The following is a 19503-nucleotide window of genomic DNA, read 5'->3' as shown; positions in this document are numbered from 1 at the left end:
TAGTAAGATGATAAACTAGGATAATCGAATATTGTCATCAGAAACTGTCTGCATTTGGTGTTAGTGGGCTCACTATGATTTGCTCAGGTGGATCTGCCTTGTGAACAGTATTTTGATATCTAAGGAATTATTCCAACAAAAGACAATCAAGCTTCTTATACTTGAAGGAAAAACAAAGTAAACACAAAATGCCTCAGAGCTGGCAATATTTGTTGAAAATGAACAACCTCTCCCCATCCATCCACATGTAGAAAGTAGTTTTGTGAGCTGTGAAACTTAAGAAGTTTATTTTTCTCTGGCTTGCCTTTGTGTGGATTCTCTGCTGTCTAATGTTGTGGCTGAGCTTACACTGCAAGCTTTCTCTCAGCATATCGGCTAATTGTCTGTCAGTCTTCTAGCAGACAGCCTGTTATCACAAAACACACAGAAACTTAACATCTCTTTCACTTTTCTCCTTTTGTCTGATTTAACAAAATCGTCTGATGCGTCCCTGAATTATTACAGGGAAGAGTCTGACTGTGGCAGGGAAACACTTCATTTGAGAAAATGGAGCAGTTCTGCAGCAGTCTCACTTTGGTATGTGGCCATCTGGAGAATTACAGTTTGGTAACCTGAAATCCTCCTCTGACAAAGCTGAAAGTATTTGTTATTAATAATACCTAGCTTTTCATCAGTGGACCTCAGGTGCTTTATGGGGAGAACACTACCGTTGTCCCCATTTGTAAAAGTGAAATCAAAGGAGATACAGTGATGTGGCCAAGGTCATCGCAGAGGCCAGGGCAGAGCTGGCACCGTACTCTGAATCTCCTCAGTCTCCTCCTATGTTTGTTCTTCTGTCCACCAGCCGCTAAAGCTTGTGAATTGATCTGTTATCTACAAAGCCATGCATATAGATACTAGTCATGCAGAACTAGGCTTTGGCCCCATTTTCATGTTGAAGATTAAAGCAGTTCTGCAGAAAGTGTATTTCAAGTTTCTGTCTTACAAATGTGCTGCTAATTAGGGATGTAAAGGGGCTGAACTCAGTTGCAAGACTGCTGATCTTTCCTAGTGAGGCATTGCCTGCCAGCATTGTTAGGACTCAGACTGACCCTTCATTGTCTTCTTTCTATCTCGTTGAGGTCCTGAGCATGCACAGAAGAAAAAGGAGGATTGATGTCTTTATATTGTCATTTCTGGCTGTCTGCAGGGTACCCTTCAGCCATTCTCAGCCATGCTCAAAAGTATGCTCTGCTGTTTTTAATCTTGTTTTGCTTTTTGTTTTTGCTGGTAGCACTCTCTCATGCCCAGAGACTTTTTTTAATTTTTACTTTTGTAGCTGTGCAGTTCTACCTTATTAAGTTGGATTCTGCTTCTAGTCTCACCCTTCACAGGGTTATCTGTTTTAATGGGTGAGAAAGTGCATATGCCAGCATTGCACACTAGCAGTTCTAATGTACATTAGGAAAAGAGCAGTGCTCTTGTTCAAATATCATATAGTCCTGATAAATGAGAGACAAATTCTGCAGTCTCCAATCAGCTTTAGTGGGAATGTTGTTCAATTTAAGTATCACAGAATTTGAGTCACTATTTTTGTGTTGGAGGTTGTGGATTTTTTTTTTTTAAACATTTTAGGATCCTCTGGGAAAAAAATAATATTTTACATTCTTCAGAACAGTGTTTTAAATAATGGTTGAGAAAATATACTACCATACTGCTGACTCCCAGTAGCATTAGCTATTAAAAACACATTTAAAGTCGCATGAATAAAAATGCTAGTTTATGGAAAAACAATAATATCCTATTTTAATAATGACTTTTGAAGAATATTGCTTTTATCCATCTAGAGTTTTGTTTATAAGCCAACTGCAAAAGATCAAGCCGCTTGCCTGTGTTGAGCAATAATGAGCAACTTTAACCACTTTCCAGCAAAAATACTATAGGCCTTTGCTTGGCTGCTGTGCAGTGACTCTGGGGATTTCAGTGGGAGATACTGATCTTTGCAATGCTTCTGTGTGCTTTTGCCAATCAAAGGCATTTACAGTATGTCAAAACAATCAGTGATTATTGCTCTGCAGTTTTAATTCCCGCTTTTTGCAAAATAAAAGGACTTGTTCTTGTGGTTTCTGTGCCTGCATATGTATTTCTGCATACTGAAGTAAAGCTTTCTTGCCTGCACATGTGGCCCTGGTAGGCATTTTGGCATAATGCAATTTTTTGCAGTATAAAATTCTGTTGGAACATAATGGAACAGGTTCTGGGAACTGTTCTGGTCAGAAAGCCACCCTGAAAACCTAGGATTCCTGCTCCTGAACAGCAGTGTATCTGGAGCACAGAGATGTCATGATGGCCATACGCGATGGCACCTGCCATCCCTCCCGGTGGCAGGAGATGCGCCCAGGCTGCCATTCCACTAGGATGGGCAGAACTGTCCCTTCCTTGGCTGCTGCAATAATTTAAGCCTCCACGGAAAACTTCTTTACATAGACAAGCACAGAGAAAAAACTTGCAGTTTCTCTCTGTGTGTGTTTCCGTTTTGCAGGGAATGCAGAGCTCTTTGCAGAGCAGAACAGCCGGGAGGGCACGCGCTTCCGCCAGCGCTGCAGCAGCCCTCACAGGGAGCTCCTCAGCTGTCTCGAATATGCCCCGTTAGCCACGCGCGGGCACCCGGGTGATGTGTGCCGTGGGGAGCTGTGGCTCTGCTGCCGGGCAGCTCGCTGCGGGGCTGCGGTCCTGCAGCCCCCGCGCAGCCCGCAGGCAGCGCCTCGCTCCCGGCTCCTGAGCCTCGGCGGAGCTGCTGTGGGAGCAAGGTGTTGCGGTGTTTGAGCGCTGCCAAACGCGGGCTGTGGGAACTGGTTAAAAATACTACCTGAGAAGTCAGCAGTTACTCGGTTCCGCTGAGAGCAAAATATTCCGGCTGCGTATACATCCCAGCCTGTAAACTACAATGTAAGGAGAAAGATTTTTTGCTCGCACATCGGTAGTCCCTAGCAACACCACTTGATAAAGCCCTGCTCTGGTTTGTGAGGTCCAGGCTGAATTTTCTGTTCAGTGTTCCTGACCCTAGAAGCCCAGCATTTGTTTACCAAAAAAAAAAAAGGCACAGTTACGTCTTTAAAGCTTGGCTGCTTGGTTGGCAAACAAATGCTGGGAAGTGCAGCTCTGCTGAGGTTGTGCAAAAGGAAAGCGGTTGTTATTCATTAAGCAGATGACAGCAATGGAAGTAAAGGGGATAAAACTTGAAATCTGAAACCACCTGCTTTAATTTTAGCCATAATTGAAGCGACTGCCCATGATGTTGCCGATGCGCATATCAGATTTGTACGCCATGCCCTGCTCTCACTGATTTCTGTGGCAGCAAGCTCCAGCCCACTGTCTGCTCTGGTGCAGGAGGGGCTGAATCTCCTGTTTGACTGCAGGTTATAACGGGCATTTTAGAATCTGTTTGTTTCCTTCCTGGAGCAAAATGCAATAGCAGGCTGGCTCTCTGATAGACAGATGCTTTAGTCATTAGTGAGGTTTCTGTGACTACAACACTATGTCCTCGTATGGGTGCACTTATCTCTTTTGTTCCTGGTTCGAAGCACTGATGCTTTGCTCACTCTTTTTATTTTTTTGGTTTCTCTCTTTCTCTCTCTCTCATTCTCTCTCACTTCGATCTTGCTGAAATGAGGAAAAAAATCAGATCCAAACCTTCAGCATATTTAACCAAAATATCTTGTAGGATGGGAATAAGCTGTGGTGGAGGGTAGCAGCAGGGGGCTGCAGTATGGTTGCTGTACTGCTTGCTTTCCCTCGCTGCAAAACAGCAGTAGTCATCAAGGAGTGCTGGGGTTGGTCTGCAGCTAAATAAGCATTTAGGGGCTTAGCATTYGGTGGGCTAAGGGGGTTTTGCTGTGAATGGATGGGCTGTGCAAAGCTCTCTTCTCCTGCTCTCTAATGCAGGGATTCTGGTGAAACAGGTAAAAAGGGAAGAGAACTTTCCAAACAGCAGAGAGGGTCTGATCCTTCACTGAACTCCCTGGAATTTTTGCCATTGAGTTAAATGGAAATAGCACTGGATGCATAAGCCTGAGAGCTGGGCTGCTCACAGAAAAATCGGTGAAGGCAGGAAGAGTCTTGACCTCAGCTGCACAATGAAATTTTAGAGTGAGAGCATTAATGGCCTATCCTTGAGCTGTTTAGTGCAGATTTATACTGCATGTGTTTGTATGTTTATGCCAGCTTTTAAGAGCTATGAAAAGCTCTTTTATGGTTTCCTGCGATAATACATAGTCAGTGGGGATACTCAAATGAATAAAGAAATATGCCACGAAATGGGGAGCGGGCGAGCTGCATGACGGATGCATGCGCTGTCCTTTATCCTGTGGGGTGCTACTCCTTAGCTAACAGTGTAAGGTGCTGGGAATATGCCGTGAGGCTCAGCTGCGCGTGGGACGGTGCTGGGGAGGAGGTCCTTGCTGCTCGGAGCATAACACGCTGTSATGTAAGATCCCCATTTCCCTTCTGGTCAGCATTCCCCACTAAGCGTGTCTTCATTCCTCTGCGTTACTGATCATTTGCAGCTGTTAGCTTGAGTTCAGGAGAAATTCTTAAAGGGCTGCGGCAGTAACTGGACTGCACCGTTCTGTAGCGCAGCTCAGGAGTCCCGCTCGAGTYGTAGTGGGCATCGCTCGTCTCACTCGGTGGAGTCTGCATTTTGCTGGGGCCTAGTCTCTTACCTTCCACGTCATAATAAAGAGGAGGAAGACTATAGCATCCAGACAGTTGAGGTGTATTACACAGGTACTTGCTAAATTGCCSGCATAGTCTTTGTTGGTCCAAAGCTTAGATACCTGCAGCTTTAAGCAAGCATAAAATGTGTTGCAGAGTGCAACATATTATCTCCCTGACTTGCAATCAGTTTATAAAGTGGGTTGCAGGGTTTTTCCCCTTCACAGTCTTTTTCTCACTGTTACAGTCTAATATCTGTATTAAAATAATGAATTATTGAGAAAATAACCAGATTATGAGCACTTACTTAAAAAAAATAGTGAATGTCAGAAAATAATGAGTCCTGGAACAGCATCTTTGGCAGTCTTTCCTCTATATATTCTTGGTGGTGAAGAATACCCCCAGAACAGCCTGTCATGTTGTTTCTGTGTCTTCTTACACACAGCTGARCTAAAACTGAATGCTAGTTTCCATCTTCAGCCAGTGTGTATTCTCTTTTTATGTGCATTTAAATAATATATCTCCTTTTATTTATCAATTCATTAGCTTTAGTAAACAAAGTCAGTTGTATAATTGCTGCACCCACAAAGTGTACGACACCTCCAACCGTTACGAATTTCCCACGCAGCACCCGTGCTGTGCAGTAAGTGCATGCAGCCGTATGGTCCAGTGTCCCAGGGACTCCTCATCCACACACCACACTGGTTGAGTGGCAGCGCCTGTGCTCCTAGGTCTTGCTGCAGAAAGGAGCCAGCACATGGTTTGGAAGTGCTCTTACATCTCCCAGTCTAGGTATAACTTCAGAGAATACTGTACTTAGGCCTAAAAGATCCGCATCCATTTCTTTTGCAGAAAGGAACACTGTGAAACTACAGCTCCGAGCGTGGCTCTGGTTTCAGTGTTGCCAGCTGGTGGCCTTTCAGCAAGACCAAAAGGACCTGAATTCTTACCAGAGCTCTTGCTCCTTTGAGAACTGTGTAGGCAGCAGATGCTTTACAGAGAAAGAGAACATCATTTGAAAACAATCTGGTGTTTCTTAATCAACAAGAATTCAGTGTTTGGGGTCCTTAGGCAGGAAAAGAAAAGGAGAGCACCTGTTGGCCTGGCTTCCTGAGAGAAACCATGCAGGGTTCCCTCTCCTTTCTGCACTGCAGAGCAGATTCCTTGCAGCACTGGTATGTCAGCACTTTGTTTTCCGTTCCAGTGACATTTGGCAGGATTCAGTATGCTTATGCTGAGATTGGGTTGCCTAAGACCCAGGCAGCAAGCCATTCACCTGCTCTCTCATGTTGCCCTATAGGTATCTAGATTCGTTAAGCTCTCTGCTTAGCCTGCAAGTTCCCTGGGCATTTAATTTTAGGTGCCTACGTAGGCTCAGAAGTGCCATTTCTGGGAAGACAGGCACTTAGATCTTATTTAAAGCTATGTGTCTGGTTTTTGTGAGGTAGGCACCTGGACTCTGYTTATTCCCTTGGAGAAGACTGAATAATTAGATACAGACAAGACTAATAGTCATGAGCCTGACCTTGTGCCTCGTGATCAATACTCTTGCTCAGGAACTGGGAGACTGGATTCCAGGTCCTGTTCAATCTGAGGGGTTTGTCCCAGTCCCTTCTGTAGCTCAGGAGAGCACCCTAACCATCCCTCCCCTGAGTTGCTGGGCAGCCTTGTCTTAAGAGATATGAGGCCAGGAGAGGATAGGAAAGAAGAGATGGCGTGCAAAGAGGAACGATACCAGAGAGCAGTAGTTAGGACGCTCCAGGGGAAGGAGAGTCACAGACCTTGCTCCCTGCATTGCATTACAYGTTTTACACTAGATACCACCATCACCACCAGGAAGCACCAACGTGAGATTGGCTGGTTTTCCCTCCRCAGATTCTCAGAGATGCCATCTGTTCCCCATTTATTGTATAAGTTATTTAGGTGGCCATGTGAGACAGACAGGATTGCCCTCTGGGCTTGGATGCCTTTGATGAGGCAGTATCTGAATTTAACACTAAAATTAAACAGACTTGATTTTATTGCCTTCATGTATTCTAATGCCCATGAAGTCATTAAAACTTCATGTCTGCTCATTGATTTTTTTTTCTGTTGTCTCGCTGAAGTTTCTGACATATGCTGACGTTTGCAAATATTTTGTATTCTGACATGCCTGCTTGACTGAAAAATCAACAGCCGTCTTCCCTGCCCCATCCCAGAGAAGGTACAAATCCCTTTTGTATATCACAAATGCAAGCCTATTAGGGGAAGTCAAATGAGTCATATTTTTCATAAAGACATTACTGAAATTGTCTATGTGAACATGAGGTTTCTTGCTGGTGCAACTGTGGGTATGAGATACATGTGCTTTGGGTTTGGGTACTCTATTAGCAGGGCTACTGGTGTGACCTCATCCAGCAGGGCAGTGTGATGGACACTTGCTGCATGACCTGTCCCGTTGTACCTGCTGTGTGCCAGAGCAGCACTGGTTTGCTCTGGGAGGTTGTCAACGGGTTGCTACAGCAATGCTGTGTGAATGCTCTGGCCCTTCTCTCTGAGCATAGGTCCATGCTCACTGAGGTATGGGCAAGTGCTCACGCATGCTAAAATTGAAGCCAGCCACGAACAGCACAGAACGGGGCCTCCCAAGGATGCAAGATGTCTGCACTAGCACTTCCAGGGCTCGCTGGTGGTTCTCAGCTCTCCTGGCGGCCACAAGGGACCTGACATTTGGTAACAACTCTGTCCATTTCTGTCTCACAGATTGATGAACTCCCCGAGGGAGCCGTGAAGCCTCCAGCAAATAAGTACCCCATCTTCTTTTTTGGGACCCATGAAACGTAAGTGAATGAACATGATCTTTCCTTTAAAAATATCCTCTTCCACTTCAGCTTAAGTCAGCTTCCAGGGCTTTTTTGGAACAAAACCTGACTGAAACCATTGGGAGACTAGTGTTAGATCCTCTCATTTATATTAACACATGGGAGTGGAACCTGCAAGTAGGTGTGAACGCTGCTGCCAGGATGGTATGCTGTAGTCTGAGCATCAATAATAATCAGTTTCTATGTTTCCTGTAAATAAAAGTGTCAGCATAAATTTAGTAAAGGATCATCTGAACTCAGATGTGGGGGCAAAATAAATTTTACTTGGAGCAACACAGTAACAGACATCAGCATGTCGAATTCAGACATCTTTGGGTTCTTGTGTGACAACTTGCTTGGTAGCTGGTAAAATGAAAGGGAGCAGAGCTGACCACAGAGTCTCACACAGTCCTCAAATAGCTTTAAAATATACGTATTCTTTTGAGATTTGTGCTGGGGATATGGTAGGACAGAGCTCTCAGAAGTGATGAAAGAACTGAACCAGCTGACCCTATAGGGAAAGAAAAGGATTGGAACAGAAAGGGTAAGTTAGGTCTCACAGTAATTGCTAGGAAGTACAGAAGTTCAAAATTATAATGTAACGGGTCTCTGTCTTTTTTAAACTGTGCACTGAGCTAGTTAAAAAAAAACAATTTCCATTTTGTATGAAATGTTTACTTTTCAAAACCTTTCTTTTCCCAGTTGTGGGGAGCATGTTTTGTAGAAACATGAAAAATGAAAAATGAAATTCTGATGATATTTTACATTCAGTTTTAGAATTTCAAAGTTTCATTCAAAATTTTTTTGTTTTCAAATGTTAACATTATTCCAGAACATAATATGCCCCATAGCTCATAAATTATTTTTAATTTTTAAACTCTTTAAGGGCAGTTTCTACTTAATAAAGATCAGACTCGCCTCTTTTCTAGTTAAAATATTTCCTCCTATTGCTGTAATGAAACAATTTGATATTTCAATATGTTGTGATCTACTACTGCTATCATGAAATAATCTAAAAAGAATAAAGATAATCTTAAAATAAACTTATGGTACTTCAAAATTGGAAACCAAAATGTAATTTTATTTTTTCTGAATGAAAACCTTTTTTGAGAAACGTTTTGAGAAAAAAATTCTGACCAAGTTTATTCTAAAACAAATGAATCCCAGCCTGCTAATTTCTTTTGTTCTGGATTTTATTAGCCTGTGATCTGACTATAATATCTGAAAGAGGAAAACATTTTGTAGTTACTACCTTAATAATTTACAAAGCATAACTATTAAAAAAGAATTGTAGATTGCAGCTCATTAGTTTTATAGCAGAACTGTGAAAACTGTTGTACCCTCCCAAGTGACAACATATTTCAAAAAATATTTTACAATTATAATACAATTTTTCAGTATTTACTATACAAAAAAGGCTGTGGAAATGTTTCCATATATTATTGTTCAGCTAAATTAAGATGGATCATTCTAAGTTTCACAAGGTTTTCCTTTGTTATTTGTATTATAATTGTTTGTATGTATTTTTGGCGACAAGGAGACATCTCTCATTATTAGCAAAAGTATAGATAAAATAATTTTTCAGATCCTTTGCTCTGTTGTTGCCTTTAATATTAACAAGACATCTGTATTTTTGTAGATCACAGTTTGGATTTTAAGTAGAAATGCATTCTTGGCCTTGCATTTTATAATTAAGGTATTTCTCAATGAGACAACTGAGTTTGGATTCCATTCTGTCTCGTGAGTAGTTAAGAGGAAAGAAGTTCWTTCCCCCAGAGACTTGTCATCTAAGGCATTTATCCACCAGTTGGCTCTGTGCTGGCAAATTTCTTGGCCAATGGGATGATTTAAGTGAATGAAACTTTGCACATTCATAAATGCTAGGAGGAATCAGGGCATAAATTAATCTGAAATTATGTTTACAGCAAGGAAGAAATATGATCCTGTGATTAAGGTATTAGATAAGGTATTAGAGACTCAAGAGAGCTGTGTTTTCCTCTGTACTCTGCTGTCAGTTTGCATTTGAACCTGGGCAAATCTCAATGCCTCAGAAGCCCATCTGTAAAAAAGGAGAACTCACCTACCTCACGAAGATGTTATGAGAATAAATGCGTTATAAATGGTGGAGCTCCAAGATCCTGTGATAATAGAGACCACAGAGTTAACAGTAATTGCAAAGATCATCAGGAAAGTAGGACAATGATTGTGATGAAGGACACTGTGACTTGCTCAGCAATGATCATATGTTGGTGACATAGAATCTTCCATGTGGGAATGAACTATTTTTTCGTCTTCGCTATTTTTAATGTAAATTATGTTTAACCATCCCAGTACCATGRTGCAGAGCACAGTAAACATACCAGACATTGATAGCCAATGAAAAAGAAACGATGCTTTCTTCGGTTGTATGTATGAAGTTAACGTTTTACTGTAAAATATGTAGAAGAAGTAGGATAAATCACCACGTTTTTTTTCTTTTTCCTTGCACTGAGATGCCTGCATCTGAAATTAGTTGGCCTAGCGCATAGCTGAGTTACGCAGCAGCAGAGCACAAAATCCCTCCTTCGCTGTGCTGTCTAAAAAACAATTTGGCCACAAGCGCCCTGTGTGTCTCATTGTTTCCTTGTTTCCTTGTATTACTCATCTGCCTATATTCACCCATTGTTTCTTGTCTTATATGAAATTATAAGATTTTGGGGAACTAGAACATTTTCATTGTGTTTGCACAGGATCTAACGTCGGGGGGCTTATTCCATGAAAGAAGCTCCCAGGCTTACTGGCAATATGAATAATAACAAATGTCACTGCTTTTTCTGTCCATTAATATAAGGGATGAGTTTTGGCTCATGGGTTTTAGGCATTCCTTACATGCTTTAACTTTTCATATGGTATTATTTTTAGGCCTTTCTGGATTTGTAACACATAGGGTTGGAAGTTTGGTCCCTTGCTATCGCAGGCAATTACGTCATATAATCCCTTTCATAAACTGTTCAAGTGCCAGTTCCCAGCAGTAGTTAATATAATAAATGAGACTCGTTTTAGTTGTTTCTAGAGAGACTCAGCATGATTTTGCAACATCAAACATTGGGATGGTGAGCCAATCCATAAAATCAGACTCACAGCAGTAACTCAAAGCCAGCATGTAAAAAAAAAAATTGATGGAATGAGCAGAAGAATAGGGAAAACATTTGCACTGTTAATGTTTTTAATTTGAAGAGAAAGAATTAACGTCCTTCTTTTGAATGCTACCTTTGTTAAAATGCAGTGCGTTCCTGGGGCCCAAAGACCTTTTCCCATACAAAGAATATAAAGATAAGTTTGGGAAGTCGAACAAACGAAAAGGATTTAATGAAGGCCTGTGGGAAATAGAAAACAACCCTGGAGTAAAGTTTACTGGATATCAGGTAAATGAGTTTCCCTTCTATTCCTCCTTATCTTTCTTATTTTCCTCTTAGAAGACTTCTTATCTATGTAAACATTGGATGAGTGGTGATGGAAGGTCCTGGTTTTGGTGAAGAGTTAGCTAGAAAAGTTTCACAGCTGGTGATTGGAGTGTAATCGTGTAATATAAAGAAAAATGTGGTCTTGCACTCTGTGACAAATTGAACTTTAATCATACTGCAGAGCCCTTTGCTTTCTGTGATATTCTGGGGTGGTGAAGTGGAAAATTCTGCAGCAGATTTAGCTGAATTAAAAATGGAAGGTTTTATTTACTCCAGTATAAACATGAATAATTTGTGACTTCTTCTTTCTGTTGTTTATTTTTACATCAAATTCAGTGTATTTTACACAGACCTTAAGGTCACTGCACTTTTGATTTTTACATCGGTAATGTATAACACATAGGACACCACTGCTGAAATTGTGAGGGGTGAGAAGGTGGAGGTTTAAGCTGCTAGTAAGCAATAGTAGCTGCTGTACAACAGCTCTCCCTGTTGGACGTCAGGAACAAAAAGCCAGTCAAACTGGGGAGAAGAAAAGTAGTTGGTGGGCCTCATGAAGCTAAAGAACTTTTCTCATTAAAAAAATATGGTCCTTTGAAGACAGAAATCACCTCCAAAAGATAAAGAACACCTATTACATTATTAGCACAAAACCTTACGAACCAGTGATATGGACCACCTGCAGACAAGCTGCTGCTCCTCTCTGCTCCTGTTTCATATTTTCAGCCCTGCAGATGTTTTGTGTACACTTGGGGATTTAAAAAAAATCTAGTGTATAGGCTGTGGGAGACAGACTGTCAGAGAGCTCTTGGCCTTCTGGTCAGTATTTGCTTTTTGCTGTCACAGAGATCGTGCCCTTTGGGGGATTTTGTAACAGCCATCTTTTTCTACTGAGTTGAGTCTTGCCTGTATGCAGCCAAAGACTTAAAGTTTCCATAGTTTTGCCCAAATTAGACCATGCCAGGTCTCTGCACTGAACAATCCTTAGTTCTCCAGCAAATGCACTTTTGTTATCAGATCTTCTGTTTCTGTGAAAATCCTTGAGAACATGCTATCCCAGAATCTGCATCTGATAACTCCTTTCAAGTGGTGACTGCAAAAATTGCCTCTGCAGCCCTTCTTGATAATTGTAAGAATAACCTGAGCTCTTCCTGACTAAAATGATTAAAGTGTAAGCTGTCTTTTATCAGTATTTTTGTGTTCAGTGCAGAACAAAAACTAATTAATAGATTATAGTGATACTGTTGTTATTGTTGTTGTTATTTTATTTTAAAGGCAATTCAGCAACAGAGCTCATCAGAAACTGAGGGAGAAGGAGGAAATACAGCAGATGCCAGCAGTGAGGAGGAAGGTGATCGGGTAGAAGAGGATGGAAAAGGCAAAAGAAAGAATGAAAAAGCAGGCTCAAAACGAAAAAAATCCTACACTTCGAAGGTTATCTCTGAGCTTTTCCTTTGTTACTCATGTGCGTTTATAATCAAGACGCTGTGCAGCTCACAGCAATCTGTCTTTTCTTCTATAGCATTTGATTCCAATACCATAATGATGGCATTCAAACAGGCCCCGGGAAGTGATCTGGCTATGGTAGACAGCAGGTGAAATACTGTGCCCAGTTGTGGTGCCCACACTTTGAGGAGGTAGAAGTATAGGAAACAGTTCAGAGAGCCTGGAAGGAAAATCTTTGCAAAGTTAGCCAGAGGAGCTCATATTTTGGAGGAAAGCACTGAGAGGTTTGATCACTTTATATAGGTATTTCCACTTGAAAAGCAAGAAAAATGCTTTAGGAGTATGCCTTCTGGGAGACGCGAGTTCAAGTCTGTTGCCTGTGTGGGAGAACTCCAGCTTTCCTCTCCCATCTCCAGTGTGAGTGCTCCATGCGCCATGGTAAAGGATACGGGAGGATCATGTGTGCTCTATTGCTCCTGTTGTAGCTGTATGTAAAATACTTCAATACTGTATCCAGAGATGAAGGGAGGAAGAACTAATTCTGTAAGCAGGGAGTGGGATACTCAATTAGGAGATAAAGCACCTGCATTCTAGTACCTACCTCCCAGTGAATATTGAAGTAACAGCAAAAATGAGAAAGTTAAGAGTAATATGCCTCAGCCTGCCTCATAACAGCTGGTCAGCATAATTACCTATGTAGTGACAACAGTTGGTTCAGATCCGCTCCTCCCTTGTCACCAGGGTGAAAGGGAGAACACTATAGCCATTTTCTCCAGTTCTGTGTGTGCCTCCAAGTCTGTCCTTTGCTTCCATTGCATCCCTTTGCTAAATTCTGCAAGGTGTGGCAGAGTCACRTTTGTTCGCATTCATGTTATTCTACTGAAAGTGAAAACTAAATGAAACAAAATGAAACAAAAAGAAACTAGTAAACCAGTTTGATCTGGGCTTAATTTGGGGGAGAGCGGGAATTTTCATGGTACATCCACTGAACAAAATGTATGAAGTAATTTCAGCCCCTTTGTATGTTTTACATTAGAAATTCAGGTCTGATCTACCATCTTCTTTCCAGAAGACTCTGGGCAAACAGAGGATTAGGAAGATGGTGGCTTAATGCCACAATTGATCCTTTTGTACTGTAGAATTGCATAACATAAAGGGAACAGGAAAGATGTATTGGTTCCACATGGCTTTAATGTTAATATATTAAAGCTGACAGCACTAAAAAAAGTATGGAAAGCAGCTCTGTTAATATTATTCTCATTTTACATCTCTGTGTTTAATCAAAACTTTTGTCAAGCTGGCACCATCTGTTTCATTAACTAACAAAACCTACAGGTGACCCAACGCTAATACCCATCTCCTATTACTGTGTCTGCCTCACAGTCGACTATGCTGCCAACCTGTGTTGAACCCAGAATTTCTCCTTTCGCTTCACTGATGGCAGTAACTCCAACTACTTCACCTGAAAAATGTTTTACACCCCACATACCCTCCCCAGCATTCATCTTGAACAAGAAACCACATGATCAGACAGCTCTGCACATACATTACAAAAATGTTGTTCTATGCCTGAAGCGCAGTTTTTATTTTTTAACTTTGTTGTTGATCTTTTTAGAAATCTTCCAAGCAGTCACGAAAATCTCCTGGAGATGAAGATGATAAGGACTGCAAAGAGGAAGAAAATAAGAGCAGCTCTGATGCTGGAGACGCAGGCAATGACACAAGAAACACTTCTTCAGATTTGCAGAAAACCAGTGAAGGGGTAATCTTCCGTTAATATAATTCACTTCATGTGCAGTTTGTTACCACAGGGCTTTGGACTTAGGGGTGAAAGGCACTGCATTGCAGTGACCTGCACATACCATGTACAGACCATTTTACATTCCATTTAAGTTCTCAGAATGATGTGTCTGGAACAGAAACATGGGACTGGTCGCTGCAGTGGTACAACTTTTGCTCTAGAGATTGAACGAGAACAGATGCAATAAGCATTATTTTTGTTCTGACACTTGCATGGATGTCAGCTGAGAGTAAGTTCACTGAAAACCATGAACTGGAATGTTGCAAAATTGATGCGAGAGCAGAATCAGACCATTTGCATAATGCATTTTGGCTCACTAAACAGTGGGAGCCTGCTTATTCTTTCACACTTGTTTTAAATCTGTGCGATCTTACTGACTTGTTTGGAGTTCATGAGGATTTGTGTAAATGTGCATTACAGGAAAGTCAGAATCTGCATACTGCATGTTGTTGGGCAGATCCTGCCTTGGCATATGCTCTTCCAAGGAGGAGATACACAGTCTACTCCAGAGCAGCTTGATATAGGAAATAACCTCCATCTATGTTCATGCCAGTTGTGTGTTCATGTCAGTATTATTTCATTGTTACCGCAACACCAAAAAGGAAGGCTGCTAAGCCACGCAGTTGGCGTGGGAATTGGTTAATCGTCAGCCACCTTTAACAACTGGTACTATTTTTGTGCCTTTGGAGCAGAACAAGCCTCAGTGCTCCAGCACTTACAGCTCTTACTCTGTTCGTGGCTCAGAACCAGTTCTGGCAGGGTTCCCATGCCACGGCCCTGCCAYGTGATGGGCAGCCAGGCTGGGCTTCGCAGGAGCTGCTGAGTGACATGAATCCCCAGGTGTGGGAGGAAACCAGCCAGCACAGGCTCTCATCTGACATTGCAGAGGGGCTTTAGCACCCAGTTGCATGCTCAGCCTCAACCCTTTCTCACAAAATACAGCCTTTGGGGAGCTGCTGTTGTCTCCCACTTAAAGACTCCTCCCAAAGCTCTCTTTCCCCATGTCTCTCTCTGAGATAGAGAGTATGCGTTTTATGTGTCTTTGCCTTGTAAAGACTTCCGTGTGTGGCTCCTGGGGTCAGGAAGATAACATACCCTTGCCCTCTTCCATTCACTCTGAACAAGCACCAGGCCTGAGCCAGAGGCTGATGCAATGACTGCACCCAGCTATTCCTTCCCAGCACCTCACCAGCRTAATTTGGGGGTCTGGGGCTAATGACTGTTGCAAGTGCATAGTGTATGTGTGGATCACGTTCTGGCTAGTGAGCCCTGTGACACTTTCATGCTCTCAAATAGGTATCAGTGTGAGAAACCTGACTGTAAGGTCCACCTGAGGTTCAGGAGGGCCTGCTTTGATTCCTTTGTTTGTAGCAGTTAGAGGGGATGTGTCTATGAAGCTCAGGCGCGTTCTCCATGTAAGRTAGTGTTTACCGAGTTTGAACAGTCACAGATTAAGTGGCTGAAAAGTCCCATACTGTGTTGGCTGTATGGTGGTGACATTCATATAGCTCTTCCTGCTGTGTATGACATGCTTGTAACTATTGGGAAGTAGAGTCCAGCATGCTGGAACTTCATGCTGCTCTGCAGCATTTTCAGGATTGCCGATATTTCAGCCTCAGTGCTGGAATATGGTCACCARTTGCTGTGTCCTTCCTGTCAGTACCAACTCCACAGAAATATTCACTGTAGACATTGCCATACCCATCTGAGGAGCTGGCTCTGCTCTGCTCTGACTCCTTCAGCCCCAGCAGACTTCAAACATGAATGGCAAGTCTTTAACTAGATCTTGGATGCTTTTAATATTATAGAAAAGGCAAAGCTTTAGTATCAGGGACAGGGAGAGATGGTTTTAAGAGCAACTTAAGATCAAAGCACGGAAAGTTTGGAGAAATTTGTATCCTGATACAAATATTTTAACTTGCCCATTTCTCCTGAAAAATCAGCACTTCACATTTAAATCCTCTTCAGCATTTCTTTTTAGAATTTGTCAGTAGTAAAGTTCTCTTTTAGGAGCAGGAGGGGACCCTCCATCTCTTGGTGTTCTCAAAGCCAGATTAAATATCTTTTTAGAAGGTCTGCCTTTATCAGACACAACGCACTTAGGAAAGCAGTAATCTGATTTTTTTTGCTTGTTTGCTTTGTGTTAAACAGCCAGTCACATAGGCTGTGTCTAGATTTGCTTTCTGGGGTAATCACAGGCTATTCTGGGGCCATGTTCTGTCAGCCTGAGGGTCTCCAGAGCACACTGAGCCCCCGCCAGCCCATGTGCTTGGATTTCTGACCTGTTGAAAGGAACACAGGAAAAGGCTGGTGCATGCCTGGAGAGTTCGGATATAGTCTTCACATTCACACATGAGAACTCAGAACCACGTCCAGCTCTGTTAAAAAATACAGATGAAATTATAGTCTCTTTAAAGTCTTTTAACTTGTGAGAAGAGCGTTGGAGTGGTAATGCCCAATTTGAAGAAAATGGGCTTCCTCCACCCCTGTGCTGCATGGGAGCTGCATACGCTGCCAAAGAGTTAGATTGCTTTGTCCTTGCGAGAGGACAGCCGAGCTCAGGAGGTTTATCTGGCCATAAGATGGCGCCAAGAGCATACAAAAGTGAGCGCTTGGGTGCGTACCCACTCCCTCTGTCCCCAAAATGTCAGCGGGAACTGCATGAGACTGACACCAGAAAAGCGATAGTTTCAAAATAACTTGTAGAAAAGTGCCATGAAGGTTAAGAGTCAATAAAAACAACAGTTCAGAGCCTTGATCTCAAGGGTAGAGATGTTTCATTCTACTGGTTTGCCACGGTTCTGGCCGTTTAAAAGATGTCTAATAGTGTAAGCCATGAAAGGCCATGGAAACCAGAGGGATGGGTAGGCGGCCAGCACGCTCGGCTGACCTTGGCTGCAGCGCTGCCCAAGGACTGAGACCCCTGGAGAGCCAGAGCTCCTGTGCTCTGCACTTCCCAGGCAGCAGTTACCCAAAGGACACAAGCAGCTTTTCTCTTAATTATAATGAGTTAATAATTATGTATTATAATGCCTGGACTACAGGCTGAAGACATGTCTCCCATCTTCAAATGGGAGGGAACTTTGCCACTTAATCATACTTTCACCCTCAGCATTATGGGGACTTTCTTGAAGGGTTAACTGCTGGAGTCAAATGATTACAGGAGCGTCTTCACCTATATCTTTAATGAAATTTCTAACCTCCAGGTGGTAGGAGCCAGAAGAAGACTCAAAACCCAGAGCAAATAAAAGTACTTCCAAAGCTGTGATGATTGTTTTCAGCCAATTTCATGCTGTTCAAGGGCTTGACTCATGATTTTTTTTTATTCCTGGGGTTGACAAAGCTGCTTTCTTTTCGCATCTCTATCCCTTAGTGTCTCTCCCATTTCTGAGGACTACAGAGAGTCTCAGCAGGCGAGACATTAGCCTTCTCTGGCTCAGCCACCATTTATAATTCCATCCTGGCGCTACCTGTTTCTCAGACTCCTTCCCTCACTGCTGTTGTTTGGCTGATTCTCTCCCCAGAAAGATGCAAAGCCTGAACCTCAGGGTTTTATTATCTTATATTAACTAAGTAATCATATATTAGCTAAGGCAGCCTATCCCTGAGCTTGCTCAAATCCAGAGTCACAACCCCCCAATGACAAGAGTCCTCTGCTCTTAGATACTAAATTGTTATGGCTTCCTCAAGTACCCATAAACAGAATATTCCTGTAGAAAGGTATTTATGTCTCTGTGTTGTTTACTTTTTATGGTACAAAATTAGCTCATAAATCAGTGAATCCATGGCAGCAGATTTACATTCCACATTTAAACCTCCTGTGACTTGTGTGTTTAGTTCTTGGCTGCCATAACTCTGAAACCTTATAACTGAACACCTAAATTGTTTTTACTTTTACTGCTCTGGATACCTATATAATGACATTTTAAAACTGACTGTATCTGCAGCCTGTTAGGCAGTATTTGAATGTTAAGGTCAGTGCGGCTATGTGGCCAGGTTTTCATTCAATATTCATTATTTTATTTGCAGGCCAGACGTAGTCTTGGTAAGCTAGGCGCTCTGTTTGTGTAAGCCTGCCTTCCTTTGTGTAACGATGCACGTGGTTGTCTTTCAGGAGGTGAATGATTTTACTGAGTCTTTGAAAAATAATAGTTTTCTGGGAAATGAAGTACAGGGTTTTGCTCCTGGTACAGCTAGAATATTAAAGTGGGGTAAAGGACTGTGATCTTTTTACTCACACTGACAATCAGTTACTAACATGGGAATCAGTGGATCTATTTGTGGAGGCAACTGCTTGCCAGCATGAATAAGGGGATCAAAATCTGGTCCAAAATTACTGCCATCTGATACTATTGCAATTGGGAGAACATATTTAAAACAGCCTGTGTCCAAGACAAATTTTTTGTTGTGATGTTCTGGTGGGGTAGCAACAATTCCAGGACTGCTGTGAGAGAAAGACATTGCTCCCATCTAAAACACTGCACTACCATGTCATGGCCAAACCATGCCAGAGAAATACAGGTTCCCTGTGTTCCCCTGCTGTGGCTCTGAGGCGTTTGGCACTCTCACGCTTCCTTCTTTGCTTCTCAAGAATAACACTGGTTAAACTGCGTAACAGGTTTGGGATTTTATCAGCATTAAAAGCATGGCATTTAGGGCTCTATTCAATATAAAAGCATTGTGTGGGCATTTTGCCAGAAAAGTAAAATGGAATATATATTTCTGTCTGAAATCTTTTTCAGGAATTTGAAGTAAGTTAAAATACATCCTTCCAAACAAGGTAACATTTGTAAACATGTGTTTAACTATTGCACAGTGTAAATTTCTATGTTAAAAATCAAATATGAGCATACTCTCAACCACAGCATGTGCACAAGTCTAAAGAGGTGTGTTGCRTGCTGTCTTCAAATAGCTCAGGAGAACAGCGCTCCTAAATAAGGCAATGGGACATAACTTAAGAAAATGGCTGAATACAAGTAGAGATGAAAGCAGCTCGTATAAATGAAATACACCCTTTGCATCTCTGTCTGTATTGAAACCTGTAACCAGCGTAACCTCAAACCAGCACTGAATAGCAAGAGTACAGAGCAAGTAAATAATTATCCTTCTGCCCATGCAACAGGAGTAAAAGCACAGGATGGCAAAGTCACTTGCTGGACACTTTTGAGGACAGAATTTTCAGTGCCAGAAAAAAACAAGGCAGTTTGGGGGTTTAGTTTTATTTATGCTCCTGTATTCTCCGCCCTTCTATTGTAGCTTTGTGTTCAGTTGTCCTGATGAC

General features: G+C 42.1%; 1 protein-coding gene across 4 annotated transcripts in view; it reads left to right on the top strand.

Annotated features, from left to right (window-relative positions):
* The window catches only part of HDGFL3 (HDGF like 3), a 45591-nt gene that overhangs the window by 22463 nt on the left and 3625 nt on the right, over window positions 1–19503 (top strand). The window contains exons 1-6 of one of the 4 annotated variants that reach the window (XM_026060483.1): window positions 5438–5484; window positions 6868–6895; window positions 7435–7511; window positions 10798–10936; window positions 12251–12409; window positions 14037–14183. In XM_026060483.1, coding sequence (XP_025916268.1) covers window positions 5450–5484; window positions 6868–6895; window positions 7435–7511; window positions 10798–10936; window positions 12251–12409; window positions 14037–14183 — 585 coding nt within the window. In that variant the 5' untranslated portion in view covers window positions 5438–5449. Of the gene's footprint in view, window positions 1–526; window positions 577–5437; window positions 5485–5799; window positions 5868–6867; window positions 6896–7434; window positions 7512–10797; window positions 10937–12250; window positions 12410–14036; window positions 14184–19503 lie in introns of those variants that run through there. The other 3 variants (XM_026060482.1, XM_026060484.1, XM_026060485.1) reach the window with 3 other exon arrangements.

This window comes from Apteryx rowi, unplaced genomic scaffold (genome assembly GCF_003343035.1).
Source record: "Apteryx rowi isolate R43461 unplaced genomic scaffold, aptRow1 scaffold_17, whole genome shotgun sequence".
Classification (NCBI taxonomy): domain Eukaryota; kingdom Metazoa; phylum Chordata; class Aves; order Apterygiformes; family Apterygidae; genus Apteryx; species Apteryx rowi.
Note: the sequence above shows the minus strand (reverse complement) of the source record. Positions and strands in the feature narration are given on the sequence as shown.